The 22,969-nt window shown below is 44.0% G+C and overlaps 1 protein-coding gene across 4 annotated transcripts in view; it reads right to left on the bottom strand.

Annotated features, from left to right (window-relative positions):
- Positions 1 to 421: 421 nt before the first annotated feature.
- The window catches only part of TOM1 (target of myb1 membrane trafficking protein), a 31,336-nt gene continuing 8,788 nt past the window's right edge, over positions 422 to 22,969 (bottom strand). For 2 of the 4 annotated variants that reach the window (XM_079993867.1, XM_079993870.1), the window contains exons 2-16: positions 22,653 to 22,737; positions 19,632 to 19,710; positions 19,011 to 19,160; positions 18,064 to 18,198; positions 16,604 to 16,750; positions 15,839 to 15,955; positions 15,471 to 15,604; positions 15,324 to 15,357; positions 14,764 to 14,872; positions 14,192 to 14,312; positions 8,886 to 8,961; positions 7,482 to 7,544; positions 3,554 to 3,613; positions 1,995 to 2,034; positions 422 to 1,552 (exon numbers count right to left, since the gene is read on the bottom strand). In XM_079993867.1, the coding sequence (XP_079849993.1) occupies positions 1,404 to 1,552; positions 1,995 to 2,034; positions 3,554 to 3,613; positions 7,482 to 7,544; positions 8,886 to 8,961; positions 14,192 to 14,312; positions 14,764 to 14,872; positions 15,324 to 15,357; positions 15,471 to 15,604; positions 15,839 to 15,955; positions 16,604 to 16,750; positions 18,064 to 18,198; positions 19,011 to 19,160; positions 19,632 to 19,710; positions 22,653 to 22,737 (1,499 nt within the window). In that variant the 3' untranslated portion in view covers positions 422 to 1,403. The remainder of the gene's footprint in view (positions 1,553 to 1,994; positions 2,035 to 3,553; positions 3,614 to 7,481; positions 7,545 to 8,885; positions 8,962 to 14,191; positions 14,313 to 14,763; positions 14,873 to 15,323; positions 15,358 to 15,470; positions 15,605 to 15,838; positions 15,956 to 16,603; positions 16,751 to 18,063; positions 18,199 to 19,010; positions 19,161 to 19,631; positions 19,711 to 22,652; positions 22,738 to 22,969) is intronic. The other 2 variants (XM_079993868.1, XM_079993869.1) reach the window with 2 other exon arrangements.

Raw genomic sequence — 22,969 nt, 5'->3', positions numbered from 1 at the left:
GAATGAAACTGGGTATGATGGAATTTTAAAAACACAATTGCATGTAATTGCAATTATAAACACCGAGGTTGAGTGAGCGGGAATTCATCAATTTTGTAGACTAGGATTATAACTGTTGAGTGATGAAGTGTACCTTTGAAATGAAATGAAATATTAAAAGTGTGTGTGATAGAAATTATTTTTAGTTTGGATGTGATGGCTCTAGTAGTAAATACAGATGGTGTCTGATACCAGCAAGAGCACCATTGTTCCTTTCCTTCCACTGCCTTCCCAGACAGGACTCTGTTGAGGATGCAGAGCCACCATCTCTTGCTCAGAAGCCCAGAATCTTCTCCTGCTCCTCCTCTTCCCCACCTTGCAAGGTGGCATTTTATGCCAGGAGGCAAGGCCCACACTTCAGTGAAAGCACGCACATCTCTAGTGAAGTCAAATATTGTCTTTAATAAGGAATATAAAAGGCAAGTCTCCCAGTTACATGGAATAATTCGGTATTTCACCCCATCAAGCTCCACCCATTAACACAGTGAACGCTGTTTCCTCAGTGTGTTTTCTGATAATGCACAAAAAGTGTCCAGCCTCTGCAGCAAAGAGGGATAGTTTGTGAGGAGGAGCTCTAAGGGAAGGTTATGGCAGGGATAGAGAGATCATGATCAATGGGGGCCGTATGAATTAGTTTCAGAAGAGAGGCTGCCTCCTGGATGTTCCTGTTTAGGAGGCAGGAAGAACCCAGCTTTAGAAGGATTTGGTACCACTGAGAAGACATATGCCTCCTTCCCTGTGTTGCTTCATGAGAAAGGTACCTGGGATGGCTACAGTGAACTTGGGTGTTCTCAAAGCAGTCCTTACACAACAGGCAGTGTTGTAACAGAGGCCCGCTGGGGTTGTTACCCTACTACCAACAGTGTTCTCTGGTCATACAAAGGGTTTCCATCGTTCCTGCTCAGCCAGGGGAGGGCAAAGGATGGAAAAGACACAGACAAGCTGCTCTGTTTTACAACGCAGTGCAGCTGCCTGCAGGGCTGGTAAGAAACTACAGAGCCCACTACCAATTTCCAGCATGGCTTCTTAGTAGTCTCTTCATCACGAAAGGAACAACGAAACTGTCTTGCCCACAAAGGAGGAAACCCAAGCCCGTCGACTCACCAGGCGGCGACCCATTTGGCAGCTCTGCAAACCCTTCCCGCTTGTTTCTCTCTTGCGCCCCCAAATGCAGCAATGATTAATCTAACCCCAAAGCAGCCTAGAAAAGGAGGCAGGAGGAGAGGAAAGGGGTGGTGGGGGAAAGGTGTCTCTTCCCCAACACACTCTCCTTTTGCTTCCCTCCTCTCCTACCCCAAGAAAGAGGAGTGCAGTGCAGCACACAGGTCCTCTTGAAACCACAGCACACCAGTCCACAGTAGGGTTCATAAAGCAAACATTGCCTCCTCTTCTTTGTCCTTCTTCCGCGGAGGGCCAGAGCTGCTGTTGGAGGAAGGAGCTCCAGTTGGGGGACTGGGAAGCGTAGGCAGCCGTTCTGCCACTTTTGCTCGCTCTTCCAGGAACTTGTCAAACTCTGGCAAGGAAGAAAAAAGGGAGAATGAGCAATCAAATCAAGAGTTGGAAAAGCCCCGAGCATTGCTTCTTATGTAATCGTTTCCATGGACTGGACACATCTATAATTCCAGATATATTTGGAGATTGATAGTTCACATTCACTGTTCAGGGGTGCCAATTATAAACACAACGCCTTCATGCAGGACATTTCTACATGATTAAACATGGGAGAAACACATCCCAATAGACCTGTGCAAGGAGAGCCACATTTTGGGATTTTTTAAAAAAATCCCATTTGCTGAAAAGCCATTTGCACAGATTGCTTATTCATAGAAAATGTTTTATATATATATATAAATGTATAGACATGGAATCAATCAGCAGAAAACATCCCATGCCTGCAAGAATTCATTGGAAACGTAACCCTCAAAGGCAGGGCACAGGGTCTGCTAGCAACTTGCCTTCGCTGGTGACACCCTTTGGATCCACCGTGTCGTTTCCCTGAGAAAAGAGAACACAAGGAAGTGTGGAAATTATGGCAGATCAAATGAAAGTGTGCAGGGCTTAATTACATGGACAGAAAATCCAATTTTTATTGGGACAGGGACCTAGTGTGTGCTTACTCACCTTGGTTTCCATCACCCATACCAGTAGAAACAGACAGCATTTTAAGGCAGAAACAGGATGACATGTGGATACCAAAAGTCTACTTCCCCAAACTACCATTTTAGTCAAACAACAGTCATTGCATTTCAGAAAGGATGAAATGCAGAGAAATTAGTTCTACACCAACATCAGAACAGACAAGACAGTGGAAAAAGCAGATCCTGTTTTAGCCAGTAAGTGAGGAGGCTGATTCACACAACTAACTTTCCTGTGGCAGGAAGCTTCAGCTATGTTTGGCCTGCATTTGGTTCATGGCAAACTAGTTATTTGAGAATTGAAAACTCAGGTCATGTTTAGGGTTTACGATGATGTAATCCTGGACTGGGGTGTGTGGAAATGAAATGACCCACGGCACATAGTGTGGCAATGCAAACCACACCTTAGCTCAATATACTGCAAGCAGTGGGTGCTTACAGTAGTTTGCAAAGTAGTAAGAATGGGAAGGGGCATTAGAAGCAAAGGAAACTGCATAATGACATGCCAGACCAGTGATGCATGGAGCTCAGTGAAGTTGGCCGCAGAGGCAGGCAATGTAGTGCCTTCCAGATGTTATTGGACTCTAACTCCCATCAGCCCCAGGCAGCGTGGCCAATGATCAGAGATGATGTGAGTTTGAAGCAACATCTGGAGGGTATCACACTGGCTATTTCTGCAAAAGGGTTTCCGAACAGGCATCTTCCAGCCCCACATGAAGATGCCAGGGATGTCAAACTGTGACCTTCTGATGTGCTTTACCCCCGAGCTAGGACCCCAACTCCAGAGACAGAACACCCAAAGGCTGATTCTAGGTAGCTCTGCCGAGCATCTATTAAAAAAGGTAAAGGGACCCCTAACCATTAGGTCCAGTCATGGCCGACTCTGGGGTTGCAGTGCTCATCTCGCTTTATTGGCCAAGGGAGCCAGTGCACAGCTTCTGGGTCATGTGGCCAGCATGACTAAGCCGCTTCTGGCGAACCAGAGCAGCACACGGAAACGCTGTTTACCTTCCTGCCAGAGCGGTACCTATTTATCTACTTGCACTTTGAGGTGCTTTCGAACTGCTGGCTGGCAGGAGCAGGGACCGAACAACAGGAGCTCACCCCGTCGTGGGGATTTGAACCGCCAACCTACTGATCGGCAAGTCCTAGGCTCTGTGGTTTAACCCACAGCGCCACCCGTGTCCCTGAGAATCTATTACAGATATTTAAAAATAGAAAACTGCCTCATACCATGTCAGACCACTGGTCCATTTAACTCAGTAATGTAGATATTGACTGGTGCAGCTCTTTGGGGTTTTAGGCTCTACCACTCACCTAATAACTACATTCATAATCAGCCATCACTAATAAGTAAGTGCTTTGGCTATGTTACTTACCACATCAGTAGAGAGCCACTGCTCAATATCTTCCATGATGGCAGCTTGGGGGACGGGAACCTGGCAGAGAAAGGGAAAACAACAAAGAAAGGAAGGAAGGAAGGAAGGAAGGGAAGAGCATGAATGAAACCCATTCTTGCAAAAATACTCTCTTAACTGACAGCCGCTTATTTTATTCAGCACTGTTTTTAGGACCAGTATCTGATGGGAATCCATTTCTTAGCTAATTCCAACATCACTTGAGAATGGTAAGATGATTCTCAGGTTCACCTTTCAAATGGCCTAGGCTTACACCTGACCATGAATGACACTGATAAACAGCTATGTCACGGACTGGGTCTCATGGGTGATATCAATTAAGTAGTAGTTTCAGTAGTGACCCTCAAAGATGGCAAAGTTGTTCAGCCATAAGATCTATCGTGCATACATAGTATTATCCAATATTATGCCACCTTGTGCAACTCTGGGGAAAAGGGCAGGATATAAATAAAATAAAATCAATTGGGAAGCCCTTGCTGATTTTTAGTCTTTATTAACACAACATGAAAAAAGTTCTTATTTTGATTCTTAGCATGAAACATTGTGAAGTGGCAAGCATTTTTTAAATCCAGGATTAGATTTTGGTGAATTGTGACAAGCTGCCTCTCACAAGTTGCAATGTATTCCAGTGAACTTCAAATACCACAGAGCAAACTCCCTGTAGCCATGGCATTTCAAAAATATCAATATTGCAGTCTTTTGCATTCCTGGTCAATTCAGGACACACCATCCTGTTTTTCAAGCTTTCCTCCATAAATCAAAGAGGACTGGAAACTTCTGATTTTATTGAATGAAAGCAGCGAATTTGCACATGCTAAACCACATTCTAGTGCCACAGGAAAGTGCCTCAGTGGATTTAACATTTTGCCACCACTTCCTGATGTTAATGCCACTCAATGCTCTCTCTACCGCCACTGAAACAGGTACATCATTATTAGTCAATTGGGATGTGGCATGTCAGATCTGCTAAGGATTCTTCATTCACTTTCTCTCACCCTTCCTGTTCTTAAAGGGTTGGTTTCACTTTAAAGTAAAATTCAGTGAGATTGTTAAATGCAATGCTGTCTGGACCCCTGCCATTCATATTGTCACTTTAGAAAATTGCTGTGTTTACACCTCCAATTTGGAGCACATCTTGGGTCTGGTGGTAAGCCCAGAATTGGTGGACTGGCATGCAGGGTCCACCTGGCTTATCTGTGAACTCCTGGCTGTCTTCAATGGATGGCATGCATTGCAGGTTGCCTTCCTGCATGTCTGCATCTTGGGTACTTGAATGTGCCTGCACATCTCCAGCATGCCACCTTCAAGTTGCTTAAAACAATTTCGTGGAAGATAATCAAAGAGCAGCTAATGGCCATGACCTTCATTTGCTCTGCTTGTGAACTGTCAGCAGCAGACGACTAGTTATGGCTAGAAACCAAATGCTGGATTATCACTTTATGGACCCTGGTGGGACCCAGGAAAGCATCTCATACAATCTTAACACCCATGGAAACATAAGGCCATGCTAAGACTATTGGACTCAGCTGAGAGGGTGAAGTTGATATGTGCAATTAAGAGAAAAATCATTGTCAATATTTATTAAAGATTGGAAACTCCTTTGAATGAAAAAGAATTGAAGTGGATTTGTATGAGGATTGAAGAAATTATTGGTTTATAGGAAGGAATTATTGGGTGTTATCCTGGAGTGGATGTCTTGAATATTTTTCTATATATAGCTGACAGACGAAGAATCAAGAGTTCTATTCTTTTCTTTTTTTCTCTTCCTCCCCCGGCCTTTTTTCTTTCTTTTCTTTTCAATCTATTTTTGGATTGTGTTTTTATTTAGATTAGTTTCTTGGCTATTTGATATTAACCATTGTATACTTTTTTCAAACTTTAATAAAATCTATTGAAAAAAAGAAACAGAAGGCCATGCATAAATTCTTTGGTATTTTAGGTGAAGAGCTGAGCTATTGCTACTGAGCATATAACCTGCATATGCAGTCTAACAGAATTCTGTCTTCATCCTAAACAGAAAGGAAGAGCCTGCATGATACATTGGGTTGTCTGGAATTATACTGTAATTCCAGGAAATGAGGAAGAGGTAGGTATGGCAAGGAGAAAGGCTTACTTCTGCTTAAAAGAGAGAGAGAGCGCAAGAGCACAGAAGAGAACTAGTAATTCCCATAGGTTACCTTAAGGAGAAGTAAAAGCAAGCGGTTTCTTGCTATTAAGTGTAGGAAAGTTTGCTTCTAAATCAAAGAAAAAGTGTAAAAGCAAAATGTCAGACTCCATCTCACCCAAGAAAGAAAAGATCTCTTTAAAGCCATTTCACAAAAGCCTGAGCTATTCTTGCCTAACCTTCTTTCCTCTGCCAGGGTAAAAGCTCTCCATCAGACTGGTTAGCATAACTGGAGATGTGCTAAGGTTTGAGATGGAGTGGCACAATTTAAGAAAACGAAGCCAATATCTCCTTTATCCCTAGAAGAGCTTTCCAGGACAGGGGGAAGACAGGATTACACAAGCCAGTTGGTACAGTGTGTGGGCACACCTTGGACAAAGCATCTCAATGGGTCTTCTAATCCTGTAGCCATTTCCCTCCACCGGTTCAACTGTATATATTGAATTTGGAACCACAGAAATCAAAATGACAGACAGCCCAATACTGATCAAGTTACTAGTGTAAGTTCCCCTTGAGCTGGCTCTTATTGGGCATTGTCGAGAGAATAAGCGAAAGTGGCAGAAACCTGAAAGGGTTGGTGCTGCATGGAGGATCTGGAAAATGGTGTGTCATTCATGAGTTCCCTTCTGTGATGTGGCAGCCTAAGAGCTGGCCAGTAGTACTAACCCCTCATCCCATAGATGTTCTCACCTAGTGGGAGAAACATCTCTAGTCTCCAGTGCAGGAGGAAAAGACAGCAACGGATCATGGATATTTCTTGTAAAATTACGGTACAGATCCCTGGATTGTGAAGCTAGCTGAAAAAGGCTGGGTGGGGGGAGGTTATGCTAATGGATTCAGAGATCAGTTTTTATCCCACTAAGGCAGGAATGGAAAGTCTCTAGCCTGCCAGGCCTAGGGTTGCCAGATTTCAAAAAAAAGTAAGATTCCTGACACCTGCAAAGTTGTTGAGCTTTTTTTTAGGAAGACCCCAAAATTGCTAAGCATTGTTGTTGAGCTTTTTAGGGGAGACCTCCCCCCAAAATAGTGATGTTAAGCTTTTGGACCTGTTTCTACTGCTTTTTCATATATCCAGGTTTTCCCTTACATTTTGACGCTTGGGCAAAATTTCCCCAACACCATTTTTACACCTGGAAGCCAGGACATGTCAGAGGAGTTTTCCTGACATATGGCAAACCTAGCCAGGCCTCTCTTTGCTTCTGGCACTCCAATATATGTCCCTATCCCAACCTGCATTGAACTGGCTTCATGGCCAGACTGCCATGTTTCAATTCTGTGTGCTGATAAAGGAGCTCTTTTCTCAGTGCACAACAAGGAAGGCAAAGTAGAGGCATGTGTGTCAGACATAAAGCATGTGATGTACCTAAATATGTATGCTTTAGCCCCATTCATTCTGTGTGCTGGCCCTGCCCACTTTGGGCATGAAGTCACAAACTACTTTCCTCCAAGGGAATCCCCTGAGGGGAAAATATTCTGCACTGTTGCACTATGTTGATGAGAATATAAGGCTTAAAAATGGTTCCTTGTTTTCTTTCATTGTGTTAAGATTTCTGCAGTCCACGAAGCCTTGTGGACTGTGGATATTATTACTGGGAGAGGTTGCTTGACTTCCAGCCCAGCCACATTACTTTCTCTGATGTCTGTCCCCACACACTATTCAGCCAACACCGCACCCTTGCAAAGCAGCCTCTATTTTGCTCTTCCTTGGCAGCGACACATTCTCACCATTCCTTGGCGCATCATCCAGTTTGCGATTGGGGCTCCATCAGTGGAAGCACCTGGCTCCGGCTAGTTGAGAGAGAGTTTGCTTTCAAAGCAGCTGGAAAAGGTGGGAAATGTGGGGCAGGGTAGGGAGAAATGCAGGTGCCTTCCAGGATAAAGGGCTCATGAGCTCAGAAGGGAGAGCAGCTCCCCCCTACAAATTAAAGAGAGATGGAAAATTTCCTACCTCCTCCCCATTTTTGTTGAACACAAACAGAGTGTGGGAGAACCCCCAAACTGAGCTCATGGCTTATGACCACAAAGATATAGTTGCATTGCCTCTAGGGACGGAAAGGTGTACAACCCCAAACCAGTTTCTTTCCCTATGGGTGGGAAGGTCTGAGTTGAAGAAGGATGGCCTGCTAGCCTTCTAACCCAGACCTTGAAAGGAAGCAGGATTTTAAAGCCTGTGGGATCACAGTTAGTCCAGTCTCATATACTTAACAATGCACTGGCCCAGGGGCTAATCTGGCTGCATTCCTTGCCAGACTGCTCCACACCCTTCTCAAGTGGCTTAATAATATCTCTTGACAGAGAGACAGAGAGACAAGAGAGAGAGGAAAGAAACCTCTAATTTTGTGTGGCTGGAATGTAGCCTACAGTATGATGGCACAAGTCCTTTGGTCTGCCCACCTTTGCCTCTGTGGCCCCTGGAAGGTTTCTTAGGATGGAATGTGGCCCTTGGACTGGAAAAGCCCCCCCCCCCCCGGGTGGATCCCCTAGAAATTACACCCCAAACCTCTTTTTACTGATTTTTGTGATTTTAAAATGCTTATTTAGTTGCAGGCTTTTAAGGCTTTACATCTTGCATTTTGATAGCTGCTACTAACTTGTTACAGCTCAGAACCATTTTCAGCAGTAACTGAAAATGACTGGAGTATTACTGAATTATAATTATTTTTACTTTTTCGTCTTACTGATCGAGAATTGTTTCAACAGGTTACTAGTTCTCCGTATGTACTGAATTCTTAAATAAACTGCTTGATATGCTGATGCTTGCTTGTTGTTGTTGTTTTGTGCTGTGCAATTAGGTACTTATGATTTAATAGTGTGCAGTTGCATGGTCTGCGACTACCGCTGCGGGGACAGGGGAGATGTGTGAGTCCATGTTTAGGTGTTAATGAGAAAGGAAAATACACGAAACTATGTAATTAACCTCCAAAGCTGCTCTGATGAACTGAGTCCTACTCCCACTAGCTCTAGTCAGCATGGTCCATAGTCAGGAATTTTGGGAGTTGTAGTCCCCCTAAAAACCCCATACGGAGGGCACCATGGTATACATGGACCTACAGCTGATGTCTTGGGAAGGCAGGGGGATCATCTTTTACACTGAGTGCTCATGGAATACTTTTATAGTTAGCAACTCACCGCTGCTGTGTTCTGTTGCCGGGCATCCAAGGCTCCAGCTAGTCCTTGCCTGGCCAGAGGGTCTTCATACTTCACCCTGGTAGAGAGAAACAGGTCAAAGAGAGAAAAACCAAGCGGAGAAGCTACTGAAGGTTATGCGCTATGGCATCATCTTTGAAACTAGATATAGAAAATTGATGTGCTTGGGGATCTGGCTTTCCCTACATACACAGGATTGTTTACATCCTTTGTCATAAGGAAGAATGACTGAAATCTGGTGAACGTCAACCCCACACTCTCTCATTGACAGAAGGCCAAGCTGGAATAATTTTTGTGAAAATGTTAATATCGAAAGGCCACTTACTAATCATTCAGCAATTTTTCAGGCTGGATGCACATGTGCTAGCAAGAGCCCTAATGGGCTAGGATAGTCTAAGTGATCATTATCTGAAGTACTGATTTATTTCTAAATGGACACTCTTTGCCCTTCATGACATAAGCTCATAGCCCAATTGGATCAATCGCAGCACCGTGATGCCATTGGGTCTAATATGTGATGCTGATTAGGTGGGATCACTTGAGGATGGAACGAAACAGAGAAAGAAACAAAGAGTACCAGGGCAAGAGCAGGGGAACGGTTGTGAATAGTCACAGACAACCATGGAAAAGTTTATAGCATTATAAAAGGTTTTCAGGTTCCAGGTGGTGGAACCTGGACATTGCCTGTTCTAAAGTAGGTCTGAACCGGTGGAACATGGCTCAGTTGTACTTAGGAATCCCAACAAATGTGACGATTATCTATTTGGCTGCCATGAGTGCTCAAATGCATGAAAGAGTGAGCAATGCAATTTATAAACAAATAATAAACAAATCCCTGTGAGGCAGGTTAGTCTGAGAACCAGTGACTTGCCCAAAAGGATGCCCTGTGAGCATTATGGCTGAACAGTGGATTTTAGCATGGCTCATCTATATCTATACCCAAAGCTTTTGCTATTATACTACCTTAGTTCACACATGTATATATGCCTAGTTAGAGATCCCACTAAAACAGGGACAAGCCCTAAAGTTGCACCAATATTCCATGAGTTTGGGGAGAGTTTATTGTGGGTTTTGCCAACATGGCCTAGCGCTGTGAGTGTCAGCCTTGGTGCTGGTGTCAAACCCAAGCTCAGCCATGTACCAAATGGTTCTAGGCAAGCCCTTTCTCTCCATCCCAACCTGTAACATAAAGAGGGGCTGCCCTCAAGGGTTTGAAGGAAGGTAAAATGATATAAGGATATGTGTCTATCACGCACCTTAAGAGATAGGATATAAATAGAGATTATCCCTTATATGCATACTAGGATACTCAGACCATACACAACCCCTTCATTGCTAATATACACCACACATCTAGAGTTGCGTGTAGAAGTGGAACAATAACAACAACAACTTAAAAAGAACATTCTGTATCCAGACATTCCAAATTCTGGACCAAGAAAATTTCTGCACCCTATAGTGTTCAAATGAAGTACATATGCATAACTTCTCTTATTTTGTACAACAGATGCTGTGATCTTTACAATCTTGCATGGTTTAGTCTGGTATTGCTAATTATGAGCGGAGTCAAGGAAATATGGAGGACACCGAAGCTTTAACCCAACCACCACTCCACCTCCTGAGATTTCTGCAAACACTGCCTCCATGCTTTCAAGCAGAGCTTTATAGACACAGGGACTAGAAAAGTGCCATTTATATATGAAAAGTGGAAAAAAAGAGAAAGCTGGGATTCTCAGAAAACTAAATTCTGCACTCCTTGTCACATTCTGCACTTTTTCTATGCTATTGCAGAACTGTGACATGCACAGAAACCTGAATGCACTTCTGTTCTACCTAAGCACATGCCCTTAAAATACATTCAACATCCCTCCACATTTCTATTTTGTTTCAGGAGACACGGTGGGCAAACTTATGTGGTGCAGATGGGCTTGGACAGACTTAACTGTTTCTGATTAATCAGTGCATGCACAGCTACAAGACCTCTGCAAATATCACGACTGCCCCATTTCCTGCAAGAAATACCTTCAGTTTCAAGACCACCCCGCCCACCCTTTGCCCTCACCCTCCAATCTATGCAGATTATTTCTTACACAGGAAGGCCAATGTTTCCTTGGACGATGACATCCCAGTGGTGAGCTCCCCCAAGCCATGTCTCTGTCCCTCCCATGGTCACCGGGAACCGTTCCCTGCTGGGGCCAAGGGGTTGGGCCACTTTTGCTCAAACTTTTCAAAAAAGAGCTCGTCCGTGAAGGGCCCGCTGTGCACAATGGCGTCAAGGATGAAGTAGAGTGCCACCACCATGCCGCTGATGAGGCAGAAGGGCAAGAAGGGTTTGAGGTGCTGCCAGAAAGTCTGCAGACAGATGTTCATGGGGCTCTGGGAAGACACACGAGCCAGCTGTGGTGGTTGCCCACAAAAAGGGTCTCGGTCTGGAAGCGAAGCCGCAGGAAGGGAAGGGAAAAAAGGCACAGGAGATCATGAGGGGCTGTAGAAGAGACAGTCCTGAGATGGCTTGCTGGCAAGAAAGTTAAAAGTAGGAGGCAGATAGTCCAGTTGGAGAAAGAGGAATAAATAGAAGGAGCCTCTTTATCGGAATGATCACACCCGTCACAGTAGGATCAGGTTTTGCTGGAGAAGTTAACAGTGCTCAGTTCCAGGGTTGGGAGGAGAGTGGCCGGAGTGTGCGCCAAGAGGTTGGGTTTCAGTATAAGATCAGCTGCTTCCAGCCTTCTCGCTCTCTGCCTTGTTTCTTCAAAAATCAACTCCACTCCGCACTCAGCAAACTGTTTGCTGAGAACAACATTCGGACAGCCTGGTACACAGGCTCACAGCATCCTTCTCCCTGTGTCTGGTGTGCTCGACTGGCGCTCTTTGGGAGGGCAATCTGTGAGTCAAGAATTATAAGCCCTTTCAGCGGCAGAAAGAGCTGCAGCAACGGCAATTAGAAGGATGCTGGCTCCCAGCCCGGTTTGCTAAGTGTTGGGGGTGGAGTGCATTTCGTGCTCAAGCGTAACCGCACATGCCCAAAACAAACATCTGTTTCTACAATCAGCAGGGGTCACTGAAAGGCTTCTTGCAGGTTTTCATTACCGAGCCTAGGACTTTTCCCTCAGACACATCTGTGGGTTTTGGAACTACAAGGCCGAATTTGCCGAGTACAATGGAAAAGACCAGATCTTCCACACCTAAGTCCTCTACAGAATAACCATGCTTAGCATTATATACTACTTCCTGAGCATGCAGAGTGCTCTGCATAATTCTAACCAGTAATCCTTCAGGCAGCCAACCTGAAAGATAGGTTGCAATTATAATTAACCCCATATTGCAGATTTGGGGTGGAGGGGGAAAGGGTGGCTGTGAGAATAGTGGCTGCCCTGAAGCCAACTGGTGAATTCATGGCTGAGGTGAAATTGGCCTCAGGAACTTTCTCGTAGCGTTTAGCTGAAGTGCCAGACTCATCCTATTTGTGGGAAGTAAAGGAGATGGGGAATGTTTCAAGGTAAGATCCACTCACTAGTCACTGGCCATCAATTCCTCACCCCCTTGATGTTCCACCATGATGTCCTGTTGCACAGGGGAAGCGTTCTGGGGAAAACATTTGATGGCCCTTCTTCCCAGAAATCCCCACAGCTCAATGGTACATCATGGTATAGCATGTCAAGAGGCTTCTGGAGGAAAAGGCTGTGGCTGTCAGAAGGAACACTGACTGCTTCAGCTGTTACTGCCATGTGGTGGCTGTGAAATAAGGCATAAGGATGTGAGCAGAAGGATGTGAACCCTTGAAATTGTCGCCAAGTTGCTCAAAAAGTTTTCATTGGAGATGAAATCTAGATCATTGTGGCTGGGACAGCAGGAGCAAACAAGGTATGTGACTTAAGATACAGATAATGTATGGTGCAGGGGAAAGCAAACCTCCTCTTTACAGGAATATTCATTCCCTGCTTTAAACTCCCCCTCCCCACATAGTTCAAGTCATTTTTGTATGTGTGAGATTTGTTTTCAAAACTAAGGAGGAAAGGGAAATTCCAAAAACTTGAAATTTTCACTCTAGGTTACCCCAGAGAATTTTTAAAAATGCATTTATTTACTTAGTACCACAATAGCTATTTCCCTCTGGGGACTGTACAACAAAATACTAAAGCAAAATATAAAAAATAATATGAATTCTGTAATGGAAAGAAGCAATGCTAAGTAAAGTAGGTGTGCATCATGAGATGAGGTTTGTCTCCTTTTCCAGGCTACACGCATGGGCAACCATAAGAAGCAAAATACAAGTACTGGGTATGGCTGGTGTTTATTCTCCTGGAGTATTATCTGCAGCACTGAAACACAGCTCTGCTCTCCATTTGGCCCACAATGTTAACAATAAATTATCTATTTCACTGCTGCTAAAATTCCTGGAAGCCATTAGAGAATGACAACATAACAGACAAGGGGAAAAAAAGAGTAGTGGAGAGAGTTTAAGTGCTAATAAAAACTCAAGTCTGCCTTCATTAGTTCTGGTGGGGATGGACAACAACAGCAGCAATAAACAAAACCAAAACAAATCAGTCTCCTAAAAGACCAGGGTTTTAAACAATACAGACAGTCTGCTCTTGAACTCCACCACCAAAGAACATTCAGACTGGAAAATCAAAGATGGGTGTGACATTGGAAGATTCACTCCTGCACTACAAGCAACCCTGCAAAAGGGAAATGGAAGCTGGCGAAAGAGCAGGGACAAACATGTAGGCTTTTTCCTATCCAGAAAAACTGAGCATAAGCAGGGCTGAGCCAACACCGTTTGGAAAACAAAATATTTAACAGCAATTCACTGGAAATAGAAACTATTTGTCCCCAAGGGGCTCTGCACTGACACTCAAGTCCCTAGCGGGCTTCAGCTACACCTGCTGAGTACAAGCTTGTTTGTTTGGTATCTCTTATTAAACATACTATTCATCCTACAAGCACCCTTGATTTCAGTTTCTCCTTTTCCTACTTGTGATACACTAGAATTTAGGACTTATCTATTTGCTTAATCACATGGAAAAAATATCAAAGGGCAGAGGGCCATAGTTTCTAGCAAAACAAGTCCTGCTTTTGAAAAAAAATAAATAAAAATTCTGCATGGATATAAACCATATTTTGCACCGAAAGCCAAATTCCTCTGTTTCTATACATTATGCAAACCTGCATAACTTCTCTTGTTTTGAGTATGAATGAATGAACATTCATTATTAAGCCTGAACAGCCAGCATACAACTCTTGTATACAACACCTAATTTGCCGCAGCAGGTGCTGTCACTTACTCTTTGCGCTGATCGGCCAAGTTGCTGCCTCGGGTCAGTGCAAACATGTCAAACTCTTCCTCCAGCTTGCCAGAATTGTTGAGGGACTGCAGTCCTGCACTGACGCTGCCGGAACCCAGATCTGAAAGGTGTAAAAAGTCAAGAGCAAGGTAACATCTAACACACGTTCAGATCAGCAAAGCATAATGTGATATACTAAGATACCTGTCTGAAAATAGGATCACAGGAGGTTTCATTTCTTTTTGCCGGTAAGGATAATTTTATGAAGGATTGCATGCGCCATGCCTCCTCTGTAAACTACCTCTCCCCTCCCTCCAACCCACTCATCCTAAGTGCTGCTATCAGGGTAAGTTATGAACATCTGCATACATTTGCTGGCTCGGCATGATTGATTCTGCTACCTTATATTAAATTAATTCTGAAGTTTTTAAAGCAAGGACTGAGAGAACATAAAGAAGAAAAGATACAGCAGCTAGAAGACAGGTGAGCTAGTGGCTCCCAGAATCATGGGGTTGGGGTAGTGGGCAGACAAGGAAACCACACAGCAGAAGGGACACAAGTAAGTTACTCACTCATTTCTGCAAGCTGAGATGAGAGCGTGGAGGCGGCTTCTGGTTTTTTTTCTACTGCATTAGGTCCCACATCAATCAAATTGCTTGCATTTTCTGCATTGTTTAGCTGCTTAAAAGAGACAGAAAATTTGCTTCACTATTTTGAAACTGTTCTCACAGCATTTCTAACCAATCATCATCATCATTCATTACTTATATCCCACCCATCTGGCCAGGCTTCCCTAGCGTGGTTCTGCTTTGGGAGGCCACAAGTTTTGAATAATTGAGGAAATCTAAAACACCATTCATCACCCAAAAAAGTCTGAGAAATTTGGAAATAATGGAATCAGCCCCACCAAGAATAAGATAAAATATCTGAATCCGCCACACTGAGGACTGTGCCCCTTGGTTCTAATGTGCTACTATCTTACCCTTCTAAGAAACATGAATAATAATAATAATAATAATAATAATAATAATAATAGTATTTTTTAATTTATACCCCAGCCACTCTGGGAGGCTTTCAACAGATCCTTAAAAACCTTGTTAGCATGCATTAAAAGGAAGGAACACTCATTCACCTTAGCAGGCTGGCCAGATCGGAGCCGTTCGAACCTATAAGAAAGAGAGAGGTGAGCAGATGAGCTCAGGTGGAAGGTTTACACAAGCTGTTTTGCTTGCAAGGAGGTGTGGGCAGAGGAACGAGCAGGGGAGGGGCATGGGAATACCGTTCGTGGCGCAGGAAAATGTTGTTGAGGTTGTCATTGACAATGAGCAGCTCCTCTGTTAGCTGTTCATTGAGGATGCGGGGGATCAGCTCCAGCACGCGCTGCTGCATCGCTTTACATGTCCGGTTCAGCTCCTACCCATGGCAAGAGAACGTACATTGTGAAAACTGAACCAAACAGCCTAGGTTAACAAGTGGCAGCTAGTAACCAGCCCGGGCTAAAAATCCATTCCTGCTACTCGAGTCACTGGCGTGATGGGTTATTTTTGTCGGCATAAGCTAAGCCCACCTCAGCACTTGCTGACCCGAACCAAATTAAGTCCTAACTCACAGCAGCAGAAGCAAACTTGTGTTGCAGTGGCTTCCTACCTGGAGCAGGTCAAGGTCGGAGGTTTCAGCTTGTCCTGGCACAAGCTCCGTAAGCATCTCAGACATCACTTTCACATTCCCATTCACCACTTCCAACTCGCTGCGTAGTTTCCCAATCTGAAAGCATAAATACACCCATTAAGTCCAGCTGGACTTTCCACTCTCAGAGAAGGACGCAGGAAATTACCTTGTACTATCAGACTATTGATTGACCTAGCCCAGTACGATCTGATCTCTCCAAAGACAGGCTTTCCCCCACCCTGCTGCCTGTGATGTATATCTGTGTATACATACGTGTGTGTGTTTATGTTTGTGTGTGTGTGTGTGTGTGTGTGTGTATTAGGACCTGGCCATACCCTTGCTAAACAAATGAGACCTCTGACACTGCTCCTTCAGGCACATTTTCATTACTGTTGTAACTGTGGAACTTGCAACCAGTTGCGACCATGGAAGAACAGGGGTTCCTTTTAATGAAACAGTCTCTTCTCCATATGAGGAATCGAATGACTTGTGGAACATGTGTGTGGGGGAGAACCCCCCAAGCTGGATGTATCACAATAATATCACTACACTGTAGAGATGGAAAGGCCTAGAAAAACCCCGGAAAAATTGGAAAAGTGTGTGGGATATTCAAACTATATCAAACTGTGTTTTTTTCAATTTTCCCGGAAAAAACAGCTTTGGGGAAAAAACAGCCCCCCCCCCCCCAATTTTCCTGTTTTCCCCCAGGCTTTCCCATCTCTACTACGCTGAAGTTGAACCTACCTGCTCTGGTGTTGGTGTGATGGGGGCATCCGTGGCGGCCCCTGGAGAGACAGGGAGAGACACAGGATGCAGAATAGACTCTATTGCTTGAGGGGAGTCTGCTGCTGGTGAATTCACTCCGGTAGGGGAGCCTGAGGTATATACAGTCTAGAGAGGAATCCGTAAAATAAAAGAGAAAGTGGTTCAGTAACAGCTTGAAAAAAGCAAAGGATATTCCCCCCCCCCCCCACTCTATTAATTCACCCAGCAATGTTCTACGGTGTTTTCTGCTCTCTTTGGTGTTCCCCTGAGTAATTTGTTTATTAATTACATTTATATCCCACCTTTATCTTCCAAGGAGCTCAAGGGAGTGTACATGGTTCTCCTCCCCATTTCATTCATACAACAACCCTGTGAGGTGGGTTAGGCCAAGAGATGGTGACTGGCCCAAGGTCACCCAGTGAGCTTCAGGGCTGAGTGGGGATTCGAACCCTGCTCTCCCAGGTCCTAGTCCAACACTCTAACCATTACGCCACACTGGCTCTCCAGTAACGAGCTGGACATGAAGCCTGCCAACCTCCTTACATTCTCTGGGCTGACCATTAATCCTCCTCTATGGCTTCCAAAACAGACTGCCCTCACTGAGATGCACCCCAGCCACAGGTCCCATTGAGCTGGCGGAAACTAGGTTTTTGTCTCCATATGTGCAGTGAGGACTCTAGTAAGCTTCAATGGACTGCTTGCTTTTTAAAACTGAAGAGACTGAATTAGGTCTTGTACTAATGGAGAAACGGCTGAAAATATACTAGGGTCAAACCTTTCAGGCCAGCTTTTCTTCACCATTGTGAAGTAGGAAACCACTTCAGACAAATGCAAATGTTTCCAATAATCCAAATGTTGCTATATCTTATAAAATAGCATAGAAACCTATCTTCATTATACCTGAATGCAACAGCAGTGCATACATTATTGCTGAAAATGCTGGAAACATTCGTAATTTCTACAGTTTATCTTGAACACAGAATTTGGACTCTCAGTTTGTTCCTCCTTTGCTAATGCCTTTCTCTCTGGTTCTTCACTCTGCACACTAGACCGGCTTTGTATTTAAGCCCTTCCCTCGTCGCCATAGACAATAAGCAACAGCATGCAGAAGAGTGCCTGGGATTCCATGCAGGCTTGTGAACTGGATGGCGGAGAAGGGGGAGCAGTAGCTCATTGCATCTCTTCCCCAAACATGAAAACTAAGTGGGCTGCCAAAGGTGAAAGATAATCTCCCTCCTCTGTCCCTAGAACAGAACTGCAACAGGCTGGTGCAAGAGGAATGGAGCTCTCTGCCTCTCTTCTGCCAGTCACTAGCAAACTAGTAAATATGCTTGCAGGCTAGTAACTTTTGTGGGGTTATTTGCAAGGCTGCATTATACTCTTCCAGGAGCTACGGGCTTAAAAAGACCCTCATGCTGAAAGAAAAGTGTTAACCTTACCCTTTGTGGTGTATGGATGGGTGAGAGCATATCCAGATCAGTCATGGGAAACTCCAAGCCTTTCCTCCTCAGGTCCTCATAAACAGCCACAACTCCTGTCAGGTCTGGTGTACTACGGAATGCATCTGCCCAGGACTGCAGAGACAGAAAACAGGTACCGCCTCACAGTCTCATAATCTGTCTTCCCTTTCTTAAATTCTCATGGGGGAGAAGAGCAGGGTGTGTTATTGCTAAGATTCTGTAAGAGCACAGAAAAATTGCATAATGTGGTATCGGGAGCAGGATTCATGTTTCCTGAAAATCTCTGCTTTATTTATTTATTTAGCTTCTAGGCCTTATGGCTTCAAATATATGTATTAAAAAATGTGTCAACTATGTCAGCTGAAACCTCAGCAGTGGCTGAATAATATGTTTGGTAGCTGAAAGCAGGCTTCAGTGCCCTGTCTGCCTTCTTCCTCCTACCTTCCTTCCTCCGACACCGGGATACATTATGCAAAACAGCATATGCTGCAGAACACATTATGCAAATGAGATAATATATTATGCAAATTGAATATATCTCTGTGTGTGTGTGTTGCAGAATTCAGCTTTTCTTGACTTAGGTTTTGGATTGTAAAGAGTGTAACTTTTTACTTTTTAAGAAACAGAATACATCCAGACCTGAAAAAAACCCTGGGTGTGTGTCTCAGCCTAGGTTCAGACTCAAAATAACTATATATATTGTGGGGGGTCACGTTTTAATTCTGTGTCGCTGTTCACGTGCAGCATGGTAGGCACCCCCTGAAGGGCAGACACAGTGCTAGAGAGATTAATGCACAAAGTAGCACCTTGCCATACTTACATTTGAACTGACTTCCTTTGCTCCCTTCTGTTTAATTTGCTGGGAGTTATTCGCCCGCGAAGGAAGGCAACTGTGCACACTTGTGCAACTCATCTCATGCACTCACCTGTATGAGCGTCAGCACCTTGTCGTGTACAATGGCCGGAGGATTGTTTTTGGGAAGAATAGTTCGCACCAGCACACCTTCTACAAAATCCTGGCTAGCGACCAGCGTGTGGAAGCGGTGGCCACAGTTTTTGACACATGTTTCAAGGACCTGTAGAACCAAATAAGAAGTCAGTGAAGGTGTTTTAGGTCCTCCTTCCCATGCAATCCCAACTGGAAATATCAGTATTTCCACTGCAAAAGTTCCAAATGGCATAAGGATATGTTTTGGTACCCAGGGTATTTCCACTTGCTTTTGATTAAATCAAACACGCACAACATATTTTTGTAGTCTTTTGGTGCTTTCCCACTACTTAATCCAAGATTTAACATTCCAGCTCAAATGTTATGCCCCCTTTTTTGGATATACCTCTGAAAGCTTTTTTGGATATACCTCTGAAAGACTTCAGATTGATTTAGCTACTGAAGTTAACAGCATCAAATGATTATAATGGCACCCTTCCCTATAACCCCCCCTGCAATAGATGGCAAGAGGCAAATGCAGAAGACTGTTGGGTTGGGGGTGAGGTGGGAAGAAACTGATGGGTTCTTGTGCTTATTGAGAAAGGAGCATCATACTCACTGTCAAAGCCAGCATCACCTCATGGAAGTTCTTATTCCCTACAATCCTTTTCTTTATGGCTCGGAAAGCATCTTTGGGGCTAAGAACAGAAGAAACAAGATTACAAAAGAACTAGCATTGGAACAGAGACAAAATATGCAGCTGGAATTTGGCAGGCCATAAGGTTTCATCAGTTGTGGTCCTCAGTCACTACTGTTAAGAACCCAATTCAACCAGCCAATCGAGTCTGCCAAGCTAGCCATTCCCACAATGTCAGTATCTTATCCGCAAAGCGTATTTGCTTGAATTAGAGGCAGAAATGCAGATAGCAACAGGAACAAGAATTGCAAAGAATGCAAAGAGCAAGCTACAGATAGGTACATAAATTTAATAAAAAATAAGTAACAAAAAGATGTGCAAGGAAAAGTGTTATTTATGAAACATGTCCAGGTAAGTCCTATATTGTTGTGTCCTTTGGAATGAAATGAAAGAGTCATATATAACATGCCAAAAAGGGACAGCTGTTGGGCAAAATCAGAGAAGAATATAAACAGCCCACCTACTGAAGAATATCCTGTTTCAAAGAGCACATTCATTCTGCAAGCTTGAGATCCATTCCACTGGTAGCTTTACAGGAGTAATAGTGAACATGCTATCTGTTGCCATGTTACGGAAGATGAAGAATTCAGAAAGCAAGACATACAAACCAAACCACCGTTATTTATTTGGGCATGTCTTGCTTTCTTGACACTTTACAAGTTTTCTGGATAAAACCCAAAACTTTAGCAACACCTAACAAACTTTTCAACACCAAGGCAAGAAGCTAATTATCTTTGCATGACTGTGTTGTGGGTGGTTTTCTTTGGCAGGGGGAGAAAGTGGAACAAGATACATTGCGGTATAGAGAAAGAGAAGCAGAAGACAAATGTAACCATGCTAGGAGGCAGTGGATTTTGAGAGCAGTTAATGATGGTTGGGGGCTACCCAGTGGTAATCGAAGCCCAACTGCTGTGCTGTTGCCTAGCAGCAATGCCAGAGGACTCACAGATGTGGGGAAAGGGTGGACCAGCAGATGACAGCTTGCTGAAGGTCCCCTCAAACCTGGAGTTAGCCATGAATAGGATTACTAGCCTTCAACAGAGGGCCTTCTAGGTAGTGGCACCTGCCCTGTGGAACACCCTCCCATCAGATGCCAAGGAAATAAACAACTATCTGACTTTTAGAAGACACCTGAAGGCAGCTCTGTTTAGAGAAGTTTTTAATGTTTGATGTTTTATTCTGTTTTTAATATTCTGTTGGGAGCTGCCCAGAGTGGCTGGGGAAACCCAGCCAGATTGGTGGGGTATAAATATCAAATTATTATTACAGTGGTACCTCGCAAGACGAATGCCTCATAAGACGAAAAACTCGCAAAACGAAAGAGTTTTTCGTTTTTTGAGTTGCTTCACAAGACGGATTTCCCTATGGGCTTGCTTTGCAAGATGAAAACGTCTTGCAAGTTTGTTTCCTTTGTCTTGCAAGTTTGTTTCCTTTTTCTTAAAACCATGCATTCACTTCGAGGAGCAACTCATAGCACGTGGTGTGGTAGCCTTTTTTAAGGTTTTTGAAGACTTTGGTGATTTCTGAAGCTTTTCCAAAGTCCGTGCTTCGCAAGACGAAAAAATCGCAAGACGAAAAAACTCGCGGAACGAATTAATTTCGTCTTGCGAGGCACCACTGTATTATTATTCACATCACCAATGACAGCATATTAAAAGGGCTTCATAATGTTTACTCCGCTAAAAAAAAATACACCAATGAGCCTTGCATCTCCTGAAAACAAATAAATAAAGGCAAACAACCGCCCATGGATTAGACCACACCATCAGATGCACATCTTTCACTCTCACAACAAATTCAGATGGGGAGCTCCTGAGTAGCCTCAGGTAGGACCCAAGCCCACAGCTAAGCTAGGATGCAAATCCATTTTCCCCCAATGTCCGAGTAAAATATGGAACCTACTAGAACAGACCCAATGAGCCATGATGGTGTGTGTGTGTGTGATGCAGTCATGCTGAGCTCACGGTGGGACAAATGCCTAGGGTTGGAATAGACACAGGGGCTGCAAGGCAGGTGCAAGGAGATACAGCTGACAGGACAACGCAGCCTGAAGTCATACCACGTTGCAATAATGAAAAGAACAAGAAGGCGTCCTTTATTTTCTGTGTGGGGAGATATCTGCAGCCACGTAAGCACTGAGCTGCATTCCAGAGAGGCACCACTCCTAATGCATGTTGTTCTTGCCCTTCCTGCGGTCGCCAGCAAGCCCACTGAGAGTTATTTATAGTGTTCAGCATGGATGGGTTTGGCATTCCTCAGATTTCTGGATGCCTCAAGCTGGGTTGTTCAGGGTATGTGTATAAGAGAAGAAGAAGAAAAGATTGGCAGGGGGAAATTAAGGATTTGGATGGACTGGAAACTTCACACTTCTTTGCCCCTCTCTGCTATTACTGTACTATCCGTATACCTGAGAGAACCTCAGTTGGAACTGCACTGAATGGGCCAGCTGAGATTTTTCCTGTCTCCGTAGTCACCAGCCTGGAAAGTATTAGACTCCCAGCGAGGGAAAAGAAGGCAGAGACAGAGAAAAAGAGAGAGAGAGAGAAACGGAGAAGGGAAAGGAGGACAATAAAGAAGGAACCCATTGAGCAGTAAGCTGTCCTTGTGAGAAAAGGAAAAGAACAAAAAAAGAAAATGCCAGTGAAAGAATGCAAGACAGAGTTTAATACTATGTGAAAAAATTACGGGAAAGGTCTAATGGCATATCTGGCAGCTGGTGGTACAAAAGGCGGCTTCAAGCAGAATGTTGCTCTGGCAGCATTCTCTTCTGAAGGTGTCAAGGGACTTGGGCTTTTAAGACTAATGACTTACAATGCCAACTCAAGAGATTTTTCTCTGAACACTTTTTCCACTCATACACATTAGCGAAGTAGACTGACGCAAGTCTGTCAGTGAGCATGTGGATAAGGCCACTTGTCTTGTAAGCAGCACTGGCTTCCTTACCCTTCTTCTGTCTCATTAATGATATCACAGATCTCCATGTTGAGGGCCCAGTTTTCGTTCTGTAGGGAGCCATCAGTAGCTTTCTCTGGAGGAGGAAAACAGACAACATCCCTAGATCTGCTTTTGAAGTATAGAATCATAGTTGGAAGGGACCATGAGGGTAATCTAGTCCAACCCTCTGCAATGCAGGAAACCTTTGCCCAATGTGGGGCTTGAACCCACAGCCCTGAGATTAAGAGTCTCTCTTTTTAAATTTTTATTTATCATTTTCAATTTCATAATTTAAACAATAACAATAATCCAAAAGTAAAACACAC

Source organism: Podarcis cretensis (assembly GCF_951804945.1).
Source record: "Podarcis cretensis genome assembly, chromosome: 10".
NCBI classification, from domain to species: domain Eukaryota; kingdom Metazoa; phylum Chordata; class Lepidosauria; order Squamata; family Lacertidae; genus Podarcis; species Podarcis cretensis.
This window is presented reverse-complemented; position numbering and strand designations above follow the sequence as displayed.